At 39.5% G+C, this 18,162-nt stretch overlaps 1 protein-coding gene across 1 annotated transcript in view; it reads right to left on the bottom strand.

Moving 5' to 3' along the window:
• CHD2 (chromodomain helicase DNA binding protein 2) overlaps positions 1-18,162 on the bottom strand; it is a gene marked incomplete at both ends in the record, with an annotated part of 96,990 nt that overhangs the window by 52,719 nt on the left and 26,109 nt on the right. The window contains 10 exons of the mRNA XM_084253509.1: positions 3,368-3,558; positions 4,394-4,483; positions 6,292-6,508; positions 9,032-9,156; positions 11,599-11,777; positions 11,947-11,991; positions 13,147-13,247; positions 14,352-14,577; positions 15,766-15,899; positions 17,277-17,417. Coding sequence (XP_084109635.1) covers positions 3,368-3,558; positions 4,394-4,483; positions 6,292-6,508; positions 9,032-9,156; positions 11,599-11,777; positions 11,947-11,991; positions 13,147-13,247; positions 14,352-14,577; positions 15,766-15,899; positions 17,277-17,417 — 1,449 coding nt within the window. The remainder of the gene's footprint in view (positions 1-3,367; positions 3,559-4,393; positions 4,484-6,291; positions 6,509-9,031; positions 9,157-11,598; positions 11,778-11,946; positions 11,992-13,146; positions 13,248-14,351; positions 14,578-15,765; positions 15,900-17,276; positions 17,418-18,162) is intronic.

The following is an 18,162-nucleotide window of genomic DNA, read 5'->3' on the forward strand; positions in this document are numbered from 1 at the left end:
GCTTGACCACTACCTCACACCATACACAAAGATCAACTCAAAATGGATTAAAGAACTAGATATAAGATCTGAAACCATAAAATATATAGAAGGAAACATAGGCGAAACACTACGTGATTTGCACATCAAAGACATCTTTACAGACACATCACCCAAAGCAGTGATAGTAAAGGCAAAGATAAACAGCTGGGACTACATCAAATTAAAGAGCTTCTGCACAGCAAAAGAGACAATAACAAAAACAAAGAGAAACCCCACCAACTGGGAGAACATTTTTGCACCCAACACTAATGATAAAGGACTGATCACAAAAATCTGCAAAGAGCTGATGAGACTCAACAACAACAAAGAAAATAATCCAGTCAAAAAATGGGCAGAAGAGCTAAAAAGAAACTTCTCTGAGAAGGAAATGCAAATGGCCAACAGGCATATGAAAAAATGTTCAACATCACTTGTCATCAGGGAAATGCAAATCAAAACTACCATGAGATACCATCTTACACCAGTGAGAATGGCACATATTAAAAAAACTAGCAACAACAAATGTTGGCGAGGGTGTGGAGAAAAAGGAACTCTTCTGCACTGTTGGTGGGAGTGCAAACTGGTCCAACCACTGTGGAGAGCTGTGTGGAGATTTCTGGACCTACTAAACATAGAGCTTCCATATGATCCAGCAATTCCACTCCTAGGTATTTACCCAAAGGACACAGAAACATCAATTCCAAAGAACACCTGCACCCCTATGTTTATAGCAGCACTGTTTACAATAGCTAAGCTTTGGAAACAACCCAAATGCCCAAAAATAGATGACTGGATCAAGAAGATGTGGTACATATATACCATGGAATATTACTCAGCATTCAAAAAAGATAAACACATGCAATTTGCAGCAACATGGATGGCGCTGGAAGGGATCATGCTCAGCGAAATAAGCCAAAAAGAAAAAGAAAAATACCGGATGGTCTCACTCATAGCAGGAATCTAGAAAACTTAAATAAGGGACCAGGAAAATGAATAACTGTAAGAAAGTGAAAATCAAAATCAACAAAAAACTATGAACCAGAGACACTTTTAGGGGGGCGGGGGCGGGAGGGGAGGGATTGGGGTCAGAATGGGGGGGCTGCAATTGTATGGGGAATATAAAAATAAAATTTATTACCTAAAAAAAAAAGTAAGATCTTGCTCTGTATTGTATTATGCTATAACAATCTATCACAAATTGCCTATATTTCCTTTACAATTTCTAGAAAACACCACATTTTAATAAATTTTAAAAATATAATTAAAAAAAAGATATACAAATGACTAATGAACACATGAAAAGATGTTCTACATTATAAGTCATTATAAAGATGCAAGTCAAAAACCCCAATGAGATACCATTACACACCCATCAGAAGAACATGCATCAAAAAGATTAATAATATGCCAATTACTTTTGACAATAGAGAAACTAGTAAATTCAAACATTTCTGGGGGGAATGCAATTGCTTTGGAAAATAGTCCGGTAAACTTTATTTCCCAAATAACCCATCAATTCCATACCTAAGTATCAAACCAAAATACTAAAAGCATATCCATAAAGACACATAAAGACAGAAAGCCTCAAATAGAAACAATCCAAATGTCCATCAACTTGCTAGAAATACAGACAGTGGAGTATTACTCCGTAGGAAGAGAGTAACTATTGGTAAACTCTAGGACTTAGGTGAATCTCAAAATCATTATGCAAAGAGAAAGAAGCTAAAACAAAAGAGGACATATTAGGATTATATGAAACTTCTAGAAAAAGTAAATTTGTAGAGTTGAAAGCTGATTAGGGATGCCTAAGACTAAAGGTGGAAGCAGAGATTACAACAATCAAGAGGGAACTTGCTGAGTGAGGGCAATATTCTTTAACTATATTAAGGTAATGGTTGTACAACTCTATAAATTCACCAAACACACTGAATCATTTATATTTACAATGGTGCATCTCATGGTATATAAATTATACTCAACAGACTGCTCTAAAAAGTTAAACACGTGGGGCAAGGGATTACTACTCATTAGGCTGCCCAAAATGCCTGCTCAAGTTTATGCACACAGCAGCACTGGAAACTTTTCTGAATTTAAAAAAAAGTTGTGGCACATTTACCTGTCAATATGGATTGTTTAACTGAACTGTTTTCTGCATGCCAGATACCATTCTAGGCAATGTGGCCCACTGATGAATAAAAGCAAACAAGATGGCTGCTATTTTTGAATGCATAAATTTAATAACATGAATGAAGCAGTAAATAAATGAAAAAGGGTACCATACAAATAATAAAAGGATGATAAACACATCTGTTAGGCTGTTTTAGGTTAACTATATGAGAAGATCTCAAGAAGGAGATGGCACATAAAAGCTGAGGAAGAAATATCAAGTAATGACTGTCCATGTGAAGACAAAGAGAAGAAAACTTCCTGAAAAAAAAAAAGGGGGCAGCAATGGCATGGAAGCATAACGAATGATGAAGAAAGTAGTGAGGAGTCAGTGTTGTCAAGGGGCAAACTCAGTGGGGTCTTCAGCACATGACAACAAATTCAAACTTCACTTTAAGAATCATCAAACACCACTGACTAATTTTAGGTTTCATAAAAGTGAACACTGGCCCTCCCTGGTGGCGCAAGGGGTTAGGCACCGCACTATGAAGCAATCTGCAGCCTCTGCAGCATGAGTTCAATCCCCAGCCCGCCAGGGAGCAACCCACATGGCGCAGCAGACCTCTCCTGACTCGCCCGCTGCTCCCCTCAGCAGTGTACTTAGGTCAATCTGCCTGTTCTGTTCCCCACTCTGTCTATGGTGAATCCTCTCACCCCCTGTATCTCTGGCCTGTACCCCAGGTTAAAAAAAAAAAAGTGAACATCATCTCTGCCATAAAAACCTTTTCAGTAAGAATAGTCCATAATTCTTTGATCAGTTAAATATAAGAGCTATATATAGAAACAGCAGTTAAACACAGCTGATGCTTTGGTTTGAATATAAGATATATTTTAATACTTGTCCAGTTATGTACCTTGTATACTTCATTCAATATATAGAGTGCCTTATAACAACAGTAAGAAGATGTGACATTTCTTATCTACCAATTATTTCCCCAAAGTACTAACTGATTTAATCATGTCATAGACAATATGCTTAGTTCTTTTACAGGTTAGTTTCTGTGCCTTCTGTCATTTATTATGGAATATATTACTGCCTTTGTTGCTGCCTCAGTTTAATGTTTTGCTTTCCCCAAACCAGGCCATTGTTTTCCCTAAAGTCTATTAAAAAAAAAATTTTTTTAAACATTGGCATGTCAGACAGTCTCACATCTTTTGAAATACAGAGGAAGGAGCTTACTTCTCCGGCATAATAAAGTGCAGCAAGGACCAGAGCTCTTTGAGGGAATTCTGAAGAGGGGTCCCCGTAATCAGGAGCCTATGGTTGGACTTGAAATCAATCAGAGTTTTATACAATAAGGAGTCATCATTCTTCAACCGATGGGCTTCGTCCACTCCCAGAAAGGCCCAGTTAATACTGCCCAGCACAGTCTAAAGTGAAAACAAAACAGAACGAGCCACCAGATCAGAAGGGCACTGGAAAGTACTTTCAATGTTAATTATCTTTGTACAAATACCATCACAAAGGTACACACAGACACATATATTCTTCGCTGACAAGGTATATTAGGACTCCTCTGTTTATTCCATTAGTTGTCAAATTGGTGTCTACTCAAAAGAGCACATCACCACCTACAAAGTATTAGTGGGTCACTTACACCAGGTATGGCCATGAGGTATGTTCCAAGATAAGAATATTAAAAACTGGTATGCTGGGCAAAAACATGTGGCTTTCCAGTCTCCTCTAGATTGAGATTCTTCTATTGCCTATTCTCCATCCCAACCCAGAAGCACAAAAACACCAAGAATCACCAAGTTGAGCTTATTGACGCATATTAGCATCAATGAGAACAACTGCCACACACACATTATACAAAGTAATTATAGAAAAGAGTATTTAAAGGACTTCATTTTTCTACTCTCCTCATGGAGACCATCCACACCATCTGTTCTGGAGAAACCTCAGAGACGACATGATGGGAAACGCCTGAGATAGCGCTCAGGCCCAGTTTCCAATGACTGACTAGAATTACAGGTACATTACAGGTGTCATACCCTTTCAGCCTGCTTGAATCAACTGCACGAAGGCACCTAAGGTCCCCTTGACCTCTAAGGCTTTCTGTTTCATTTATAAACTTAATGTTCTTTATAGATTTGTTTCCCTTTTCAAACAGGGAGAAAAATAACATGGCCCATGGGAGCCGGAGCCCCCACCACTGAGAAACATCACTGCTCATGGGTGAAGCTTCTGGCCACCAGTACACACCTTGTCCTTGAGCAGGATCTCGTATGTGGTTATAAGTGCGTTGAACTTTAGCCTTTTGGTCTGAGAATGAATCCATTCATATTCCCGGATCTGTACGAGAGAACAGTAATTAAGATGCAATTTCCCCTTTTATCTTTCCTTATCACCAGAAGTCTTATAATAAAGTCAATAGCAAAATGCCAAATACAAAATAAATCTCATTAGAATTTAGCATCTTATCCCTTCTAAACTGAACCAAGCAACCAAATATAGAACAGTGAAAGAATTAAGAATAATTAACCAATCACCTCACAGCAAAACTTTATAGTCAAAATTCAAATACAGCCACAGCACCCCCTCCCCCCAACACACACCTAACTGAGAAAATGCACTGTTAGCAACCGAACCCCGGTGACTTGAACTAATCCAGAAATCTCCTGGAATGAGAATTTTCTTGCAGAAATGTATCTCAATTATTTTGGGTCTCAATTATTTTGGGTGTAGGGCAATACTCATTAACAAATAAAACAAATTTCAGCCTCTGGCTATCTCAAAAATTTCATTAATAATAGAACAAAAAGCTATGGGTCCCAAGAAAGAAGAATGGGAATCTCACAGGATGGAAACATCATTTAATATGAATGAAAATAACGTCAATGTAAAGGAACATAAGAAGTCACGTCTTCACCCTGAAGTTTAACTGGACACCCTGAAAGTACAATGGCCCATGACAAAGCCCTGGCAGTTTGGTTGTTAAGTCAGAACTGGGGACCAGTCCAGCAATGCCTACAGGTGATCACCAGCAAGAAGGAAGAGAGAACAGAGAAAAGCAATAACAGAAACTGCAGAGAAAACTACCTGACTTCACAATGTCTCAGAGTTTATTTTCTTTGTCTTCATTTTTAGAAGTAGCACTTGAAGACATCCTGCACAACCTAGGAAGTTTTTCTCTTAATGGATTAACAAAGCTAAGAACTACCATTTGCTTAGAAATTCAAATTTAGGGCAATAAAATCTGCCAGAGTTAAGGTTAGGCAATGCTGATGAAAATATCTGAGAAAAATAAATCTGAATTTGCATGCTAATATGATTATGCTGCATCTCTCAAGGGGTTGAGAATTCCTAAATTGTTCTGATCATAAGCAAACCCCCCAGAAACAGTTTACTTATATGAAGTAGTAAAGAGCAAATGTCTAGGACCAGACACCTTTGTCTCAACCCCAGCTCTACCATATTCTAGCTAGTCTGGGACAAGCGTGGGACTCTCTGAATCAATTTCTTCACAAGTTGGTTGGAAATAATAGCACCCACTTTGAAGACTATCATGTGAATTACATGTAACATACTAGGCCCTGCACAGGGCCTAGTACGTAACAGGTGCTTTACAAAAAGAAATTATCAAGAAAAGGTTTACTAAACAGAAATAAACACAAGCCCCTGGGCTCTATGTTCCTGATGGTCAAGTTAAGTTTGAAAAGACAATTCTCATTTCTGCCCCCCTAGAATGGCTCATCATCATTTCTCTATTCTTTATTACAGGTCATGTACCCTCACCATTTACATGGAAGGTTGAAAAACAATTCTAAGAACTCAATTATTTTCAGTAATTTTTTTGCTCTGATAGTAAAAATAAGATTACTGTCCCAAAAGGTATTGGAAACAGAAACAACAGAGAGAAGAAATTTACTGCTACAATCTAACTTAAAGTTTCTCACTTGCTTATTGCTAAACCTCTTCATTAAATAAAGCATTAAGGGAATGTATGAGTTGAAACTTTGTGACACATACACCTTCCAATACCAGGGGCATAACACAGAACCATAACTTTGTGATTTACTAAAGACTATAATGGCTTTAGATAAATTTCCTAAATACATTCATATTTATAACAGAGTCTATCCCAATTTTTGTTTACACACCGTATTTCTGCTCATCAGGTCACCTATGTAAACCACTACGTTAATCTCTGGTGCCCAGATTTCAAACTCCCTCTGCCATGAGGTGAGGGTGGATAAAGGGACGACTATAAGAAAGGGGCCATACAGCTGGTGTTGGTGGAACAGGTAGGAGAGGAATGATATGGTTTGGATGGTCTTTCCTAGGCCCATTTCATCAGCAAGGATTACACTGTTACTTCTGCGGAAAGAAAAAAATAAAAATAATTATTAGCTCACCAGAAAAATAGTATGTGCACCAATAGCAATGACACCCATGCCTCACAATGTCAGCTGAGCAAGACATCAATTCTAGCCTCAAATGCACTTTCTCTCATTTATAATTACTTACGCCTCTACAAAAGGAAGACAGTAGAAGGTTAAAGAGTGGAATAACAAGTGCTCTAAGTTGTTGTCCACAAGCACATGACCATGCATTCCATCGATACAGAAAGCAGGGTAGACAGGCCGCCCTGATGGCGGTGATCCCTACTCTACCATCTGACAGTCACGTGCCTTTACTCAAATCACCCACCCACTCCACTGCATACCACTGGCAGTGTAATGCTGCTGATACTGACCATGATGGCACAGAGCCTGCTTTAATTATACTACACTCCACAGCTAGCGGAGGCTGCAGATCCCATTTGTGAGCCACTACCTCCAACTTGACCTACTAGATGAAACTATCTGGGGAACAGCTCAGGAATTTGTATTTTTAACAAGCACTTTTGGAGATTCTGATGCAGAATCTTGCAGAATCTTTGGTCTGGGCTCCTAGTACCAAACTTTGAGAAACACCGTTTTAGCATATGGACTGGATTTCAACAGGAAAAGATTGTCCCGATGGAAAAATTAAAATTTGTAGAAATGGCCAGAGTGAGGAAAGCATGGTCAAGAAATATAAAATAGCCCATTGGGCAGGAAATTAGGAATACATGCATGACAAAAGGCTGCAAACATTATGAAAAGATTCTATAAAACCATGTCACTGGGAACCACATCACAAACACACCTCTTACAAGCGTTAACGTAAAGCAGAGGGAATCAAAAGGAATATACAAGTTAAAGTTGACTTAAGTGATTAGAAAAACATTTAGTTCACCAATAATAAAGATTTTAAAAATACATTCAGTGTTCCAAAGAATGACTAATTCTAGAGGGCAAGTACAGAAAAGAACAAAACCATGTACAGGGAGAACGAGGAGGCCATCCATACCACCACAAATCTCAGGTACACTGAAGTTCAGACACAGCGTTCTCCTTTGAGTATTTCCCCCTTATATTTCTCTCACCCTTCCACACTAATGGGGGAGGAAACAGGAAAAATTTTCTCCAGTATCTCCTCTCCTGACAAGTTGTCACTGTCAACAAATATGCACTTAAGTAGACTTGAATTGATTTACCTGTTTTCCTAAAACTAGACCAAAATGATCTGTTACTTTCCGTAAGGTTCCTGTGACCAGGGCCGAACTGCTGTTTGGGCCTGCTGCTTGGCTCTGAATTGGTCAATTTAAAGTACAAAACACTGGCCAAGGCTTCTACATGAAACGTGTGACAATGAACACAGTACTTCAAGACACCTTTGCTCCTAAGAGCCCTCAACTGTATATGGCCTTAAGGATCAACCTAGCTTTATCCTTTCTTCCTTTAGGAAGAGCCTCTGAAACAAAAGTAGTTTTCAAGCAATTCAAAATAAGTATTATCAGGATCTACTTTCCAGCCATATAAGCTGAAAAACCTCCTTAAAACCTCCAATTTTCACAAATGAATGTTAAACATTGTATTAGATTTTGTACAATAGAGTGGTGTGTGGCTCATTTGGGAAACAGTCATTATAAATGTGGCTCTATAACTAGAACCCACCTTTATTACACTGAGAAAAGCTCACATTTCTATTTTCAGGTTGTGGTTTAGCTTTGTAGTAAGAATTTTTGCTTTACTATGAAACACTGAAGAAATGAAGAGTTTGCATATGGGGGAGGAATATTAAAGTATGCATCGAAGGTACCTGTCACACCGCATGTTCTACGAGGACAGGGAAATGATTTCTGTTCACTGCTTAGTTCTCAAATCCTAGATGGGTCCCTAAAACTTAGTAAGTAGGCACACCTGAATGTACAAGTGAATTTGGAGAATAAAATTTAGGAGTACTACCTCAAAGTACCTTTAAACCTCAAGTGCTATCATTGGTTCATCTCTCTCTTTTTTTGCAAGATGAAAATGGTTCTGCTACAAAAAAGAAAGGAAAATTCCACATGTTTAATTGTCCAAGAGCTTTCATTAAATGGTTTGGACAGAACAGTAGAGTCAGGTGGGGTACACTCACATACTCTACAGAAAAACTAAGTTTCCTTGAGAAGAAATTAAGTTAAAGGTTTCCCTGGCTTAGAATGAAAATGAATTTAAAAAGATATTTTCTTATATATTCTGAGAATAACTCCTTTCACACCAAATATTTGGGCAAATTAACTTGCTATTTATATTCATGAATAATATTATGATACATGTATCTGGCTATGACAAATTACCCCCGCACCCTCCCCCCAAAAAAAAAACCAATAAAGTATTTTTGCCTCAGATTAAAATCTCCCAGGTTGGGACTTCTCTCAAGTGCACGATTTTATTTCTATAATATACAGTTGAGCAAGAAGTAATCTTTGCATCCAGCAATAAAGAAGCCAGAGAACAGTAAAGGAAACTGCAAACATCTTTTTCTACCTACTTGCACCAGGAATGCGCAAGCCAGTTGAGACCTTCTAGCTGATAATCACGGAGCTCCAGGTTCTCCCCTCCTAAATAAGTTGGTTGTTTCTTTAAAGCCACAAATCGTGGTCTCTGCTTCAGGGCCTAAGGAAAAAAAGTTAACAAAGTCCAAATAAAGAGAACTTTGCTCTTGTTCCTCTGTTAAAATGCTAGTTATAACTTACATGCTCAGCACCAAAGCAAAGACATTCACATTTGACATCTTTCTCAGCACCCCCAGCCCGGCCCACAAGCCATCCCTGTGGTATATACTCCAGAGTCAGACTGCAACTCAAAATATCATTTAGCTAACTTGCTCCTTCGCTGAATTAAGTCTGTGAACATTGTCAAGTGGCACATACGTCACATCATGTCCACTGTGTAGCAGTGAGCCTCCTGGCTTCATCTTTGCTATTTCATTCAAAACTGTACAAGTGATGCCTCTGAAGAGGTCTGTCATGCTGTCTGCGGCCAAAGCAGAACTTTGCTACGGCAGCATTTGTAAACCCTGAAAATGCAGCCCACCAACTTTAAACCCCCAACTATGTGATTATGGTTTCTGAAGGAAAGACTGCTGTTTTCACCTCTGAAGGTATGAAGAAAAGCAATCTAATAAGGGCATGTCTCTATGGTTTGCAAAAAATGTAGATTCCATGGCCTAATCAGTTGGAAACAAAGGATTAAAAATATATACAAATTTCACTAGCTGTGACTTTTCAAAGTAACATGCCTGTGTGTATTATGAATTCACAAGAGACACTTACTCTAGAATGCTTCTCAAAACTATTTGATTACAAGCCTTTTTTCAGAGCGCATTTCTCTGAAGATTAGCGCCCCATCAGGAGAAGTACCGTAACACAGTCAATTAGATATAGTAACTCTTGGTAGTTTCAGCTGTCCTCTTTAAATACCTGGCAGTAAATGAAACCTTTTTTTTTTTTTTAAGATTTATTTATTTATGCACACAAGAGATGGGGCACAGGCCAGATGCACGGGAGGGTGAGAGGATCCACCAGAGACAGAGTGGGGAACAGAACAGGCAGACTGGCTGAAATACACTGCTGAGGGGAACAGCACGCGAGACAGGAGAGGACTGCCTCGCCATGTGGGTTTCTCCCTGGCTGGGGATCAAACTCTTGCTGCAGAGGCTGCAGATTGCCTCATAGTGTGGTGCTTAACCCCTTGCACCACCAGGGAGGCCAGTAAATGAAATCTTACTCCTCACTCTCACCAGCCAAAATCTGGCTGTTCCCTCCCACCAAGCCCCCCGTTGATGCCTCTCCCATACAATCCTCACACTCACAAACTAATTCTTCCTTTATAGACGTCTCTGACATCTTCCTGGTTGGAGCAGATTCTCTAACTTAATTTGAATAAGCACGCTTCTTACACGCTGCCTACAGATGGAACTTTCTAAAGGAAATCCTGTTTTCAAGTTGCTGCTCTTCTCAAAAGGGTAAGTTTATCAAAACCCAGTCCAAATTCTTTCAAGGTTCTCAAGACACACACACACTCTGACCTACTGAACTAACCACATCACACCGCCCTCTCTTCTGGCCACGGCCTCCAGGCATCCTCCAGCTGCACTGTGTGAACATCTCAGGGGAAGGCCATCACCTGGGCCCCTCTGTCCGTCTGCCCAGCACCCATCATTCTTTCAGGACCAGGGCCAGCTCGAGGGCCACAACTTCCTCTCTGAAGCCCCTTCAGTGACACTGGAACTCAGTGACCTCTGTCTCTATCACACTCATCAGATATTGCTTTTCACAGAGGGAAGGCCTGTGCCATGAACAGGAATGTCACCTTCTCAGAGACAGAGCCCCATGTCTGACCTTTATTACTGAGGACCAAAGCACTCCATCTGAGAGAGAAGATAAATTCCAGAGAAGGAAAAGTATTTGTATAACCAAATCTAACAAATAAAAAAGGCTATGTATTTAATTTCTAAGGTAGAATCCAGAGATGCTCCCTTTCCCCATTACTTCTTTAAAATGCTTAAATCCTTTCAAGTATCCACAATCTCCCCTAGAGATTATCTGTCAGTCGTTAAGATTTAAAGAAGTTAACAGAGCAGTATCTCTCATCACCTTTGTTTTCATTCCTCTTCTTGGATGTCAAGGTTAAGTCATCTTTCCCTTCAAATGGGAATTACATTTCTTTGTATAAAATTTTCTCCTCCTGGGCCTCCCTGGTGGCGCAGCGGTTGAGCGCTGGGTTGCGAAGCTGCCCGCAGCCTCTGCAGCGCCGGTTCGATACCCGGCTGCTCCCCGGCCACCAGAGGAGGGTCCCACATGGCGTGCAGACCTCTCCTGCCGCCCGCTGCTCCCCTCAGCAGTGTACTTCGGTCCTTCTGCCTGCTCTGCTCCCCGCTCTGGTGAATTCTCTCACCCTCCCGCGCTTCTGACTGTACCCAGTGCTTGTATAAATAATAAATAAATAAATCTTTAAAAAAAAAAAAAATTTTCTCCTCCTATTATCTGTGTGACCAGCCCTTTGAATCAATACATCTTTCCCCTGAAAAACCAAAACCCTGTGGCCGTCACCCACCTTGCATTCTCTTGTGGGAATGGTTTTAGAGTTGTTCCGACTATGGAAGCTATCGATGCAGCTCTGGAATTTCTTCCCAATCAGGGCTTCATCCTCCCAGCTGCACTCTGAATAGGGCAGCCCCATCCATTTGCATAGATACTCCGGTTCATTCGAAGGTGCTGGCTTCCGACTATGAGCTATTTCACATGGAAAAATGTATAGATCAGCAACTGTCAATTAGAGGAGGGGAATGACAGTCTGCTTGACACACAACCAGTGACACAGCACATGGCAAAACTCATCACTGCAAAACAGGGACTGTTCTTACATGCTAAATCATACTTATAAACAAGATCTCTTGCTTACCTGGGAAATCTGTCTGACCCAATGCAGATTTACTTGTCTTCACAGCTAAACAAACACAAAAGAAGAGAAAAATGATCACTGTAAACAGTGATATTTTTGGTTCCATGAACAAGCATACATAAATGCTCTACTCTCTTACATCTCACTGCCCTCTCCAGCTGTCACAAGCCTCTCTGTTCTGATGCTTTGCAGATCACACTTTAGAAGCAACCCTTCCCATTCTCTCTAGAACCCACCCCAATCAGGCCTGTAAATTCAAGGGTCAAGCCTCAGTCCTCACTACCTGACCGGCAGCATTTCCTAATCTGAGCCCTGTGATCACACGGCTCCAGCACACACACTGCCTTCAGTCTCATTGGCTCTTCATTCTCAGCCTCCTTTGCTGGTTCCAAAAGCTGGAATTCTTTCAGACTTCCTATTCTCAGCATGTATACTCTACTTCTGATGATCTCATGAAATCTGAGGCTTTAAATACTACCTAAATACTGATAACTTTCCCAAATTTAAGTATCCAGCCCAGTCTAAGAGTTCTAACTACAGGCTCACATATCACAGCCTTCACAAACCTCTCTACTTAGATACCTGACAAGAACATCAAACTTAAAAAGATCAAACTGAGTTCTTTTTTTTTTGTTTGTTTTTGAAGATTTATTTATGTATGCATACAAGAACTGGGGTATAGGCCAGAAGTGGGCGTGGCGGGGGGGGGCGGTGAGAGGATTCACCAGAGACAGTGGAGAATAGAACAGGCAGACTGACTGAAATACACTGCTAAGGGGAGCAGCAGGCAAGATAGGAGAGGTCTACTGTGCCATGTGGGCCACTCCCTGGCCAGCCGGATATCAAATTTGCGCTGCAGAGGCTGCGGATAGCTTCACAGTGCTATGTTTAACACTTTACGCCATCAGGGAGGCCAATCAAACTAAGTTCTTGATTTCCACTCCAAATATTAGCCCTTCTCTTGATCTTTCCATTTTAATAAATGGTGGATCTAGTCTCCCATTGGCTCAGGTCAAAAATCTTGGCATCATCTGTGACACCTTTATCTTATCCCCCACATCCATGGTTACCAGCAAATCTTGTTAGTTTTTCCCTCAAAATAAATCTAGGCATTTATTCTCAAAAAGTAAACCCATTTTTGCATTATTTTATTTACATTATTCCTGGAGCTCAAACCCTGACAGACCTCCATATACTTACCTATCACTCTCTCTACTATCTGATACTGTTTGTTCAACTCTGAGGCCAGCTCCTGTTGGCAGCTAAAATACTCCACATCTTCAGGAGAAACTTTCCCTAACCTGGAGAGAAGACAGAAAGAATGAGCACATACTGATTACATTTGGGAATTTATACACATATGTTGAAGCAAAGCCAAAGATAGTAAAGGAATCAGTCTTTCCCCCACCTGCCCCTTTGGTAATCTTTTACCAGCAATTAGAGAGTTTACAAAACACGTACACTATTAGAAAACACTGAGAACCTTATAGTCAAGGGACACAGCGGCAGTTCTCTGCTATGTGGCCTACTTATAAAGAAATGAAAAATAACTATTTATGTGTTAAGTTCATGTGATAAACTCACACGCCTAACAATTTCTAATTGCTTTACAATCTATCTTAGGGATACACATTTTTGGTTCTGATCAATACATGATTTACTGAGGCAGCACATTTTGCTTAGTAGTAAAAACTGGAATTAGAAGCTACCTGTCCCTATTTCTAAAACACAACAAACAACCTGCTCACATTAACTAGCACGTTTTCCTTTAAGGTTGAATCTGACACCTCTTACTCGTTCCCTTAGATTTGCACATATTTCATATACAAACTAACACATTCAAAGGTGTAAGTACACTCAAAACCCCATTGGTTGTCAGTTTCAGAAGTTATGTTTTGCCACATCATTTCTGAAGACTGCAAACCAAGATAAGTTTTTAGTGACTCATAACCAGAGCTCGAGGATATTAATACCTGAGATCTAAATGACCCCAGCATAGACACTGGAAAATAGCAGGGTGCTTAAGACCTTGGGTTCTGGACACAAGCTACCAAAATTCAAATCCTGGGTCCATTTGCAGAGTTGCTCTTGTACCTCATTCTTCACACTCATGAAATTTTGTACAAGGGTACAAATCTCACAGTCTCACAGTACAATCAGTAAAGAGATCCAATATAAAAAAGATAATAATGCTTCACATGCTAGTTGTTATTATTAAACTACAAATTTGGTGGCCAAATATCATCAACCACAGTTTAATGAAATGGAATGGCAGATGGCTCCAGGTTCAGTGATCAAGGAGCAATTTGAGATCCTAGATAGCTGTGTTCTCCAGGAATTATTTAAAAACCTTCCCTTTCCTCAGGTTGCATATACATTTCTTTAACCTATGACAGAATATTTACCATTGCTTGATTTCATCTTCTTTCTTCTTGAAGTTCTCTAGCTTTTTCAGGCCCTTCACTTTCTGCTGCTGTAAGGATTCTTCACTCTCCCATGTGCTATGGATGTAAGACCAGCCCTTCCACTTGATGAGGTACTGGACTTCACCTTCATCCTTTTCAGTGTCAAAGTCACCACTCGGGTCGCCATTAGCTTCAATCGCATACACAGTAGTGGAAGCTCCAGTGGCTGCAAAGGGATTCAGTTAAACTTTGAAAAGCAAAATAACCAGACTCTAAAAAGTTTCCCAAGTAAGTTAAAAGAGTTAAAGAGTCTTTTTGAATGAAACATCAAAACACTCTGATGTGAAATAAGCAGAAATTCAGACAATACAGGATGAACAAGATCATAATTGCAAGTATTATAAAAATGCAAATCCAAATTTCACAAGTTTAAACATACTCCAAAATTTGCAGGTGAAATTGAAAGAAACTCTTGTGCCCAAACACAATAAAATGGAATAACAACATCCTTTTGTTTAGGTCTAACTCAGAAAACAAATCTATCAACCCAGGAATATTAAGACTAAGGTAAGAAAATCACCTCTCTCCCCTCCTCACCCATTCACCCAAAGTTTTGTTAATTCTTTTTTTTTTTAAGAGGCACGTATTTTATTTATTTATTTGTTTGTTTGTTTGTTTATACAAGCACTGGGTACAGTCAGAAGCGCGGGAGGGTGAGAGAATTCACCAGAGCCAGAGCAGGGAGCAGAGCAGGCAGAAGGACCAAAGTACACTGCTGAGGGGAGCAGCGGGCGGCAGGAGAGGTCTGCGCGCCATGTGGGACCCTCCTCCGGTGGCCGGGGAGCAGCCGGGGATCGAACCGGCGCGGCAGAGGCCGAGGGGAGCCTCGCAACCCACCGCTCAACCGCTGCGCCACCAGGGGAGGCCCCTGTTAATTCTTTTTAATCTCATGTGAAGTTGAATGGGGAAAAAAGACAAAGAAAAAGGAACTGAATATTGTTTTGATATTTAATATAGTAACCTATATGGAAAGATTATTTAGAGAAATTGAGATACAAATTATCTCAACTTGGATGTTAAAAAATTTTCACTATCAATCAAATATGTATTTAACCAGTGTGATACTTTTCACAAGAATATTCGGAAGCAACTAACTGAATACGAATAAGAGGAAATCTCTACTACACAGGTGCTTTTAAAAATATTAACACATTTTCATTAACTTTGAGATTTAAAAAGCTCAAAGATATATATACTGGATATATCCCTGGATCCACAGCTAATGAAGAAGACTGCATCAGAAAACTTTCTCTTTCACAATAAATACAGGACATGGAGTGAAATTCATCATTTCAGAGTTGAAATAAAGTTTCCTAAGCAGACATAAAAAAGATTAGCTTCCAAAAACACATACCTCCTTTCTTCCCCAGCCTTGAGTCTAAGACCTTCTCAATAGTCTCACTGTTATCCTGTTGTTCATCAACCCCTTCTCCAGTCATTTCAATGAGGTCATCTGAGTCAGTCTCAAAGTCATCATCCTCTTTGTAACTGCATGAAGAATAAAGTTCAACAAATAAGAAAATGCCTTTTCAGAACTAAAAAGAAATAACCTAACACCATCAGAATAAGGAACTGCACCTATCTGGCTCCAACATGCTATTTTACAGATCAAGATCTTTTTTTCCTGCTGCAGGAGGGTTATCTCATGTTTTGGAAATAAAAAAGGACTATATTCACAGCAATTTGTGTAAGCAAGCATTAGGAAACTACAAAAATAGTCTGTGTTTTTGTTGTTTCTTTTTTTAATGAGATCATTTTTACGTAAACAAAGGAATAACTGGAAGACTCACAATGAATGGGGGAAAATGCTACCATTTCAATAGGTAAAAGAGAAGCAGTATTTCTAAGATTAAATGTTTCAACCCTGTATTTTATCACCCAATAACAAGAATATGAAATTTAAGTGTTAATTGTTAAGAACTTTAATAAACCTACTCCCTGATATTAAAATTTGAAAATGTAAGCTTCCATCACATATTAACAACAAATGGCTTGAGAAAAACCATCCCAGATGCAGTACAAGTGTAAGAAGAAAAAGCAGTAAGCTCTCTTTCTCAGAATTAGAGAATTAGTCACTGGACAGGACTAAGATCCATTTCACCTCCTCTAAGTAGACTAAAAGAAATCTATATGTCCTCCAAAAGAAAATTAAGTGCCCTTTGATTCACAGAAAATAAAATACTAATATTGGCATGTACCTATTCTTTTATTTCAATTTCTATTACGCTTCATATCTATTAGCAAGCTTGAGAAAATTATTATACTCAAATACCATTACATAAGCTGAACCTAGAAGAATCTGTCTTGATTCAAAAAGCAATTCAAAAGTGAGAATATAATTCAAACATCTTTCCTAAAGTGATGAAAGACCTGGAGGTATCATCACTAGGCCAGCTCAATAGCACATAGCTTGAAGCACTTTTCTTGACAGGAATGAAGGTTTGAAATGAGCTGTCACCATTTCCTCTAGATTCCTATTGGCCAACCACTCTTCATGTAAGAATACTAATCAGGGCTTCCCTGGTGGCCTAGGGGTTAAATCTCAGCACTATCACTATGATGGCCCACTGTGGTGGCCTGAGTTCAATCCCTTGCCAGGGAGATAACCCACATATGACACAGCAGACCTCTCCTATCTCGCCTGCCAGTACCTTACCCCTTGCACCTCTAGCCTACACCCCAGTTCTTCTATACAAAAATAAAATCTTAGGGAAAAAAAAGAAAGAACACTACTCAGATTTCAGAATACAACATAAAGACATTACCTCTGCCTATGAAATGTATGCCCCTCAACTTAACAGAAATCATGTTCTAGCCAACTACAATTGCCCTCAGACTAGTGAAAACCTCTGCGGCATAACCTACCTAACATTTTTAGCTGCCCTGCGACGAGTCTGCCTTTTGGGGGCCTCATCATCTTCATCATCATCATCAGAGGAATCTTGCTTTTTCCTCTTTCCACGCTGAGTCTTAGGTTGCTTTTTAACACGAGATTTGGGCACTGTTCTAAAAAGGGAAGTGAAAAAAAGACAAAGTTTTTACTCCATCATTTGATGTGTATTTCAAATCTCTATGACAGAATTTCTCAAAGCAAGGGTATATATGTACATACATACATGCATGGGATTCACCAAGTGAATATTAGAAATATACATTCCTGGGTCCCATTCCTTGAGATTATAATTCATTAAAAACCTGCATTTGCAACATGAAAATGAGTCTAATGCCCACAGCCCTCAATCTTTTATAGAAGATACAATAGGTTTTGAGGCAAAGGTTCTATTTATTCCTCTGGATCACCTGATATAAAATTATACAAGGGGTGTGTCACTAATGGCACCTTGTTGCCAGGCAATGTGGAAATATCTAACTTACAAATATAACAATTTTACTACTGGGATTGATCTTACATATACAGGCATAATTCACTGTAACATTATTTGCAATAATAAAAGATTAGAAATACTCTAAATGTTCACCAACAAGGAACTATTTTAATAAATACTATGTGGCCATAAAAAGGAAAAGAAAAAGGGACTGTATGATATGGAAAAATTCCCAATAAAAGAAAAATACAAAGTAAGCTGCATGGAATGCTACCATCTCTATAAAGTGAATAAAGACCAAGAGTTAACCATACAGATTTCCTCATATGCGCACACACTACACCTGGAAGACCACTGAGACCATGACCAGTCACAGAGCCATGGAAAGTCTGAAGTGAGGCCCAATGGCAACTCCCAGACACAGC

This window comes from Talpa europaea (genome assembly GCF_964194135.1).
Source record: "Talpa europaea genome assembly, chromosome: 14".
Classification (NCBI taxonomy): domain Eukaryota; kingdom Metazoa; phylum Chordata; class Mammalia; order Eulipotyphla; family Talpidae; genus Talpa; species Talpa europaea.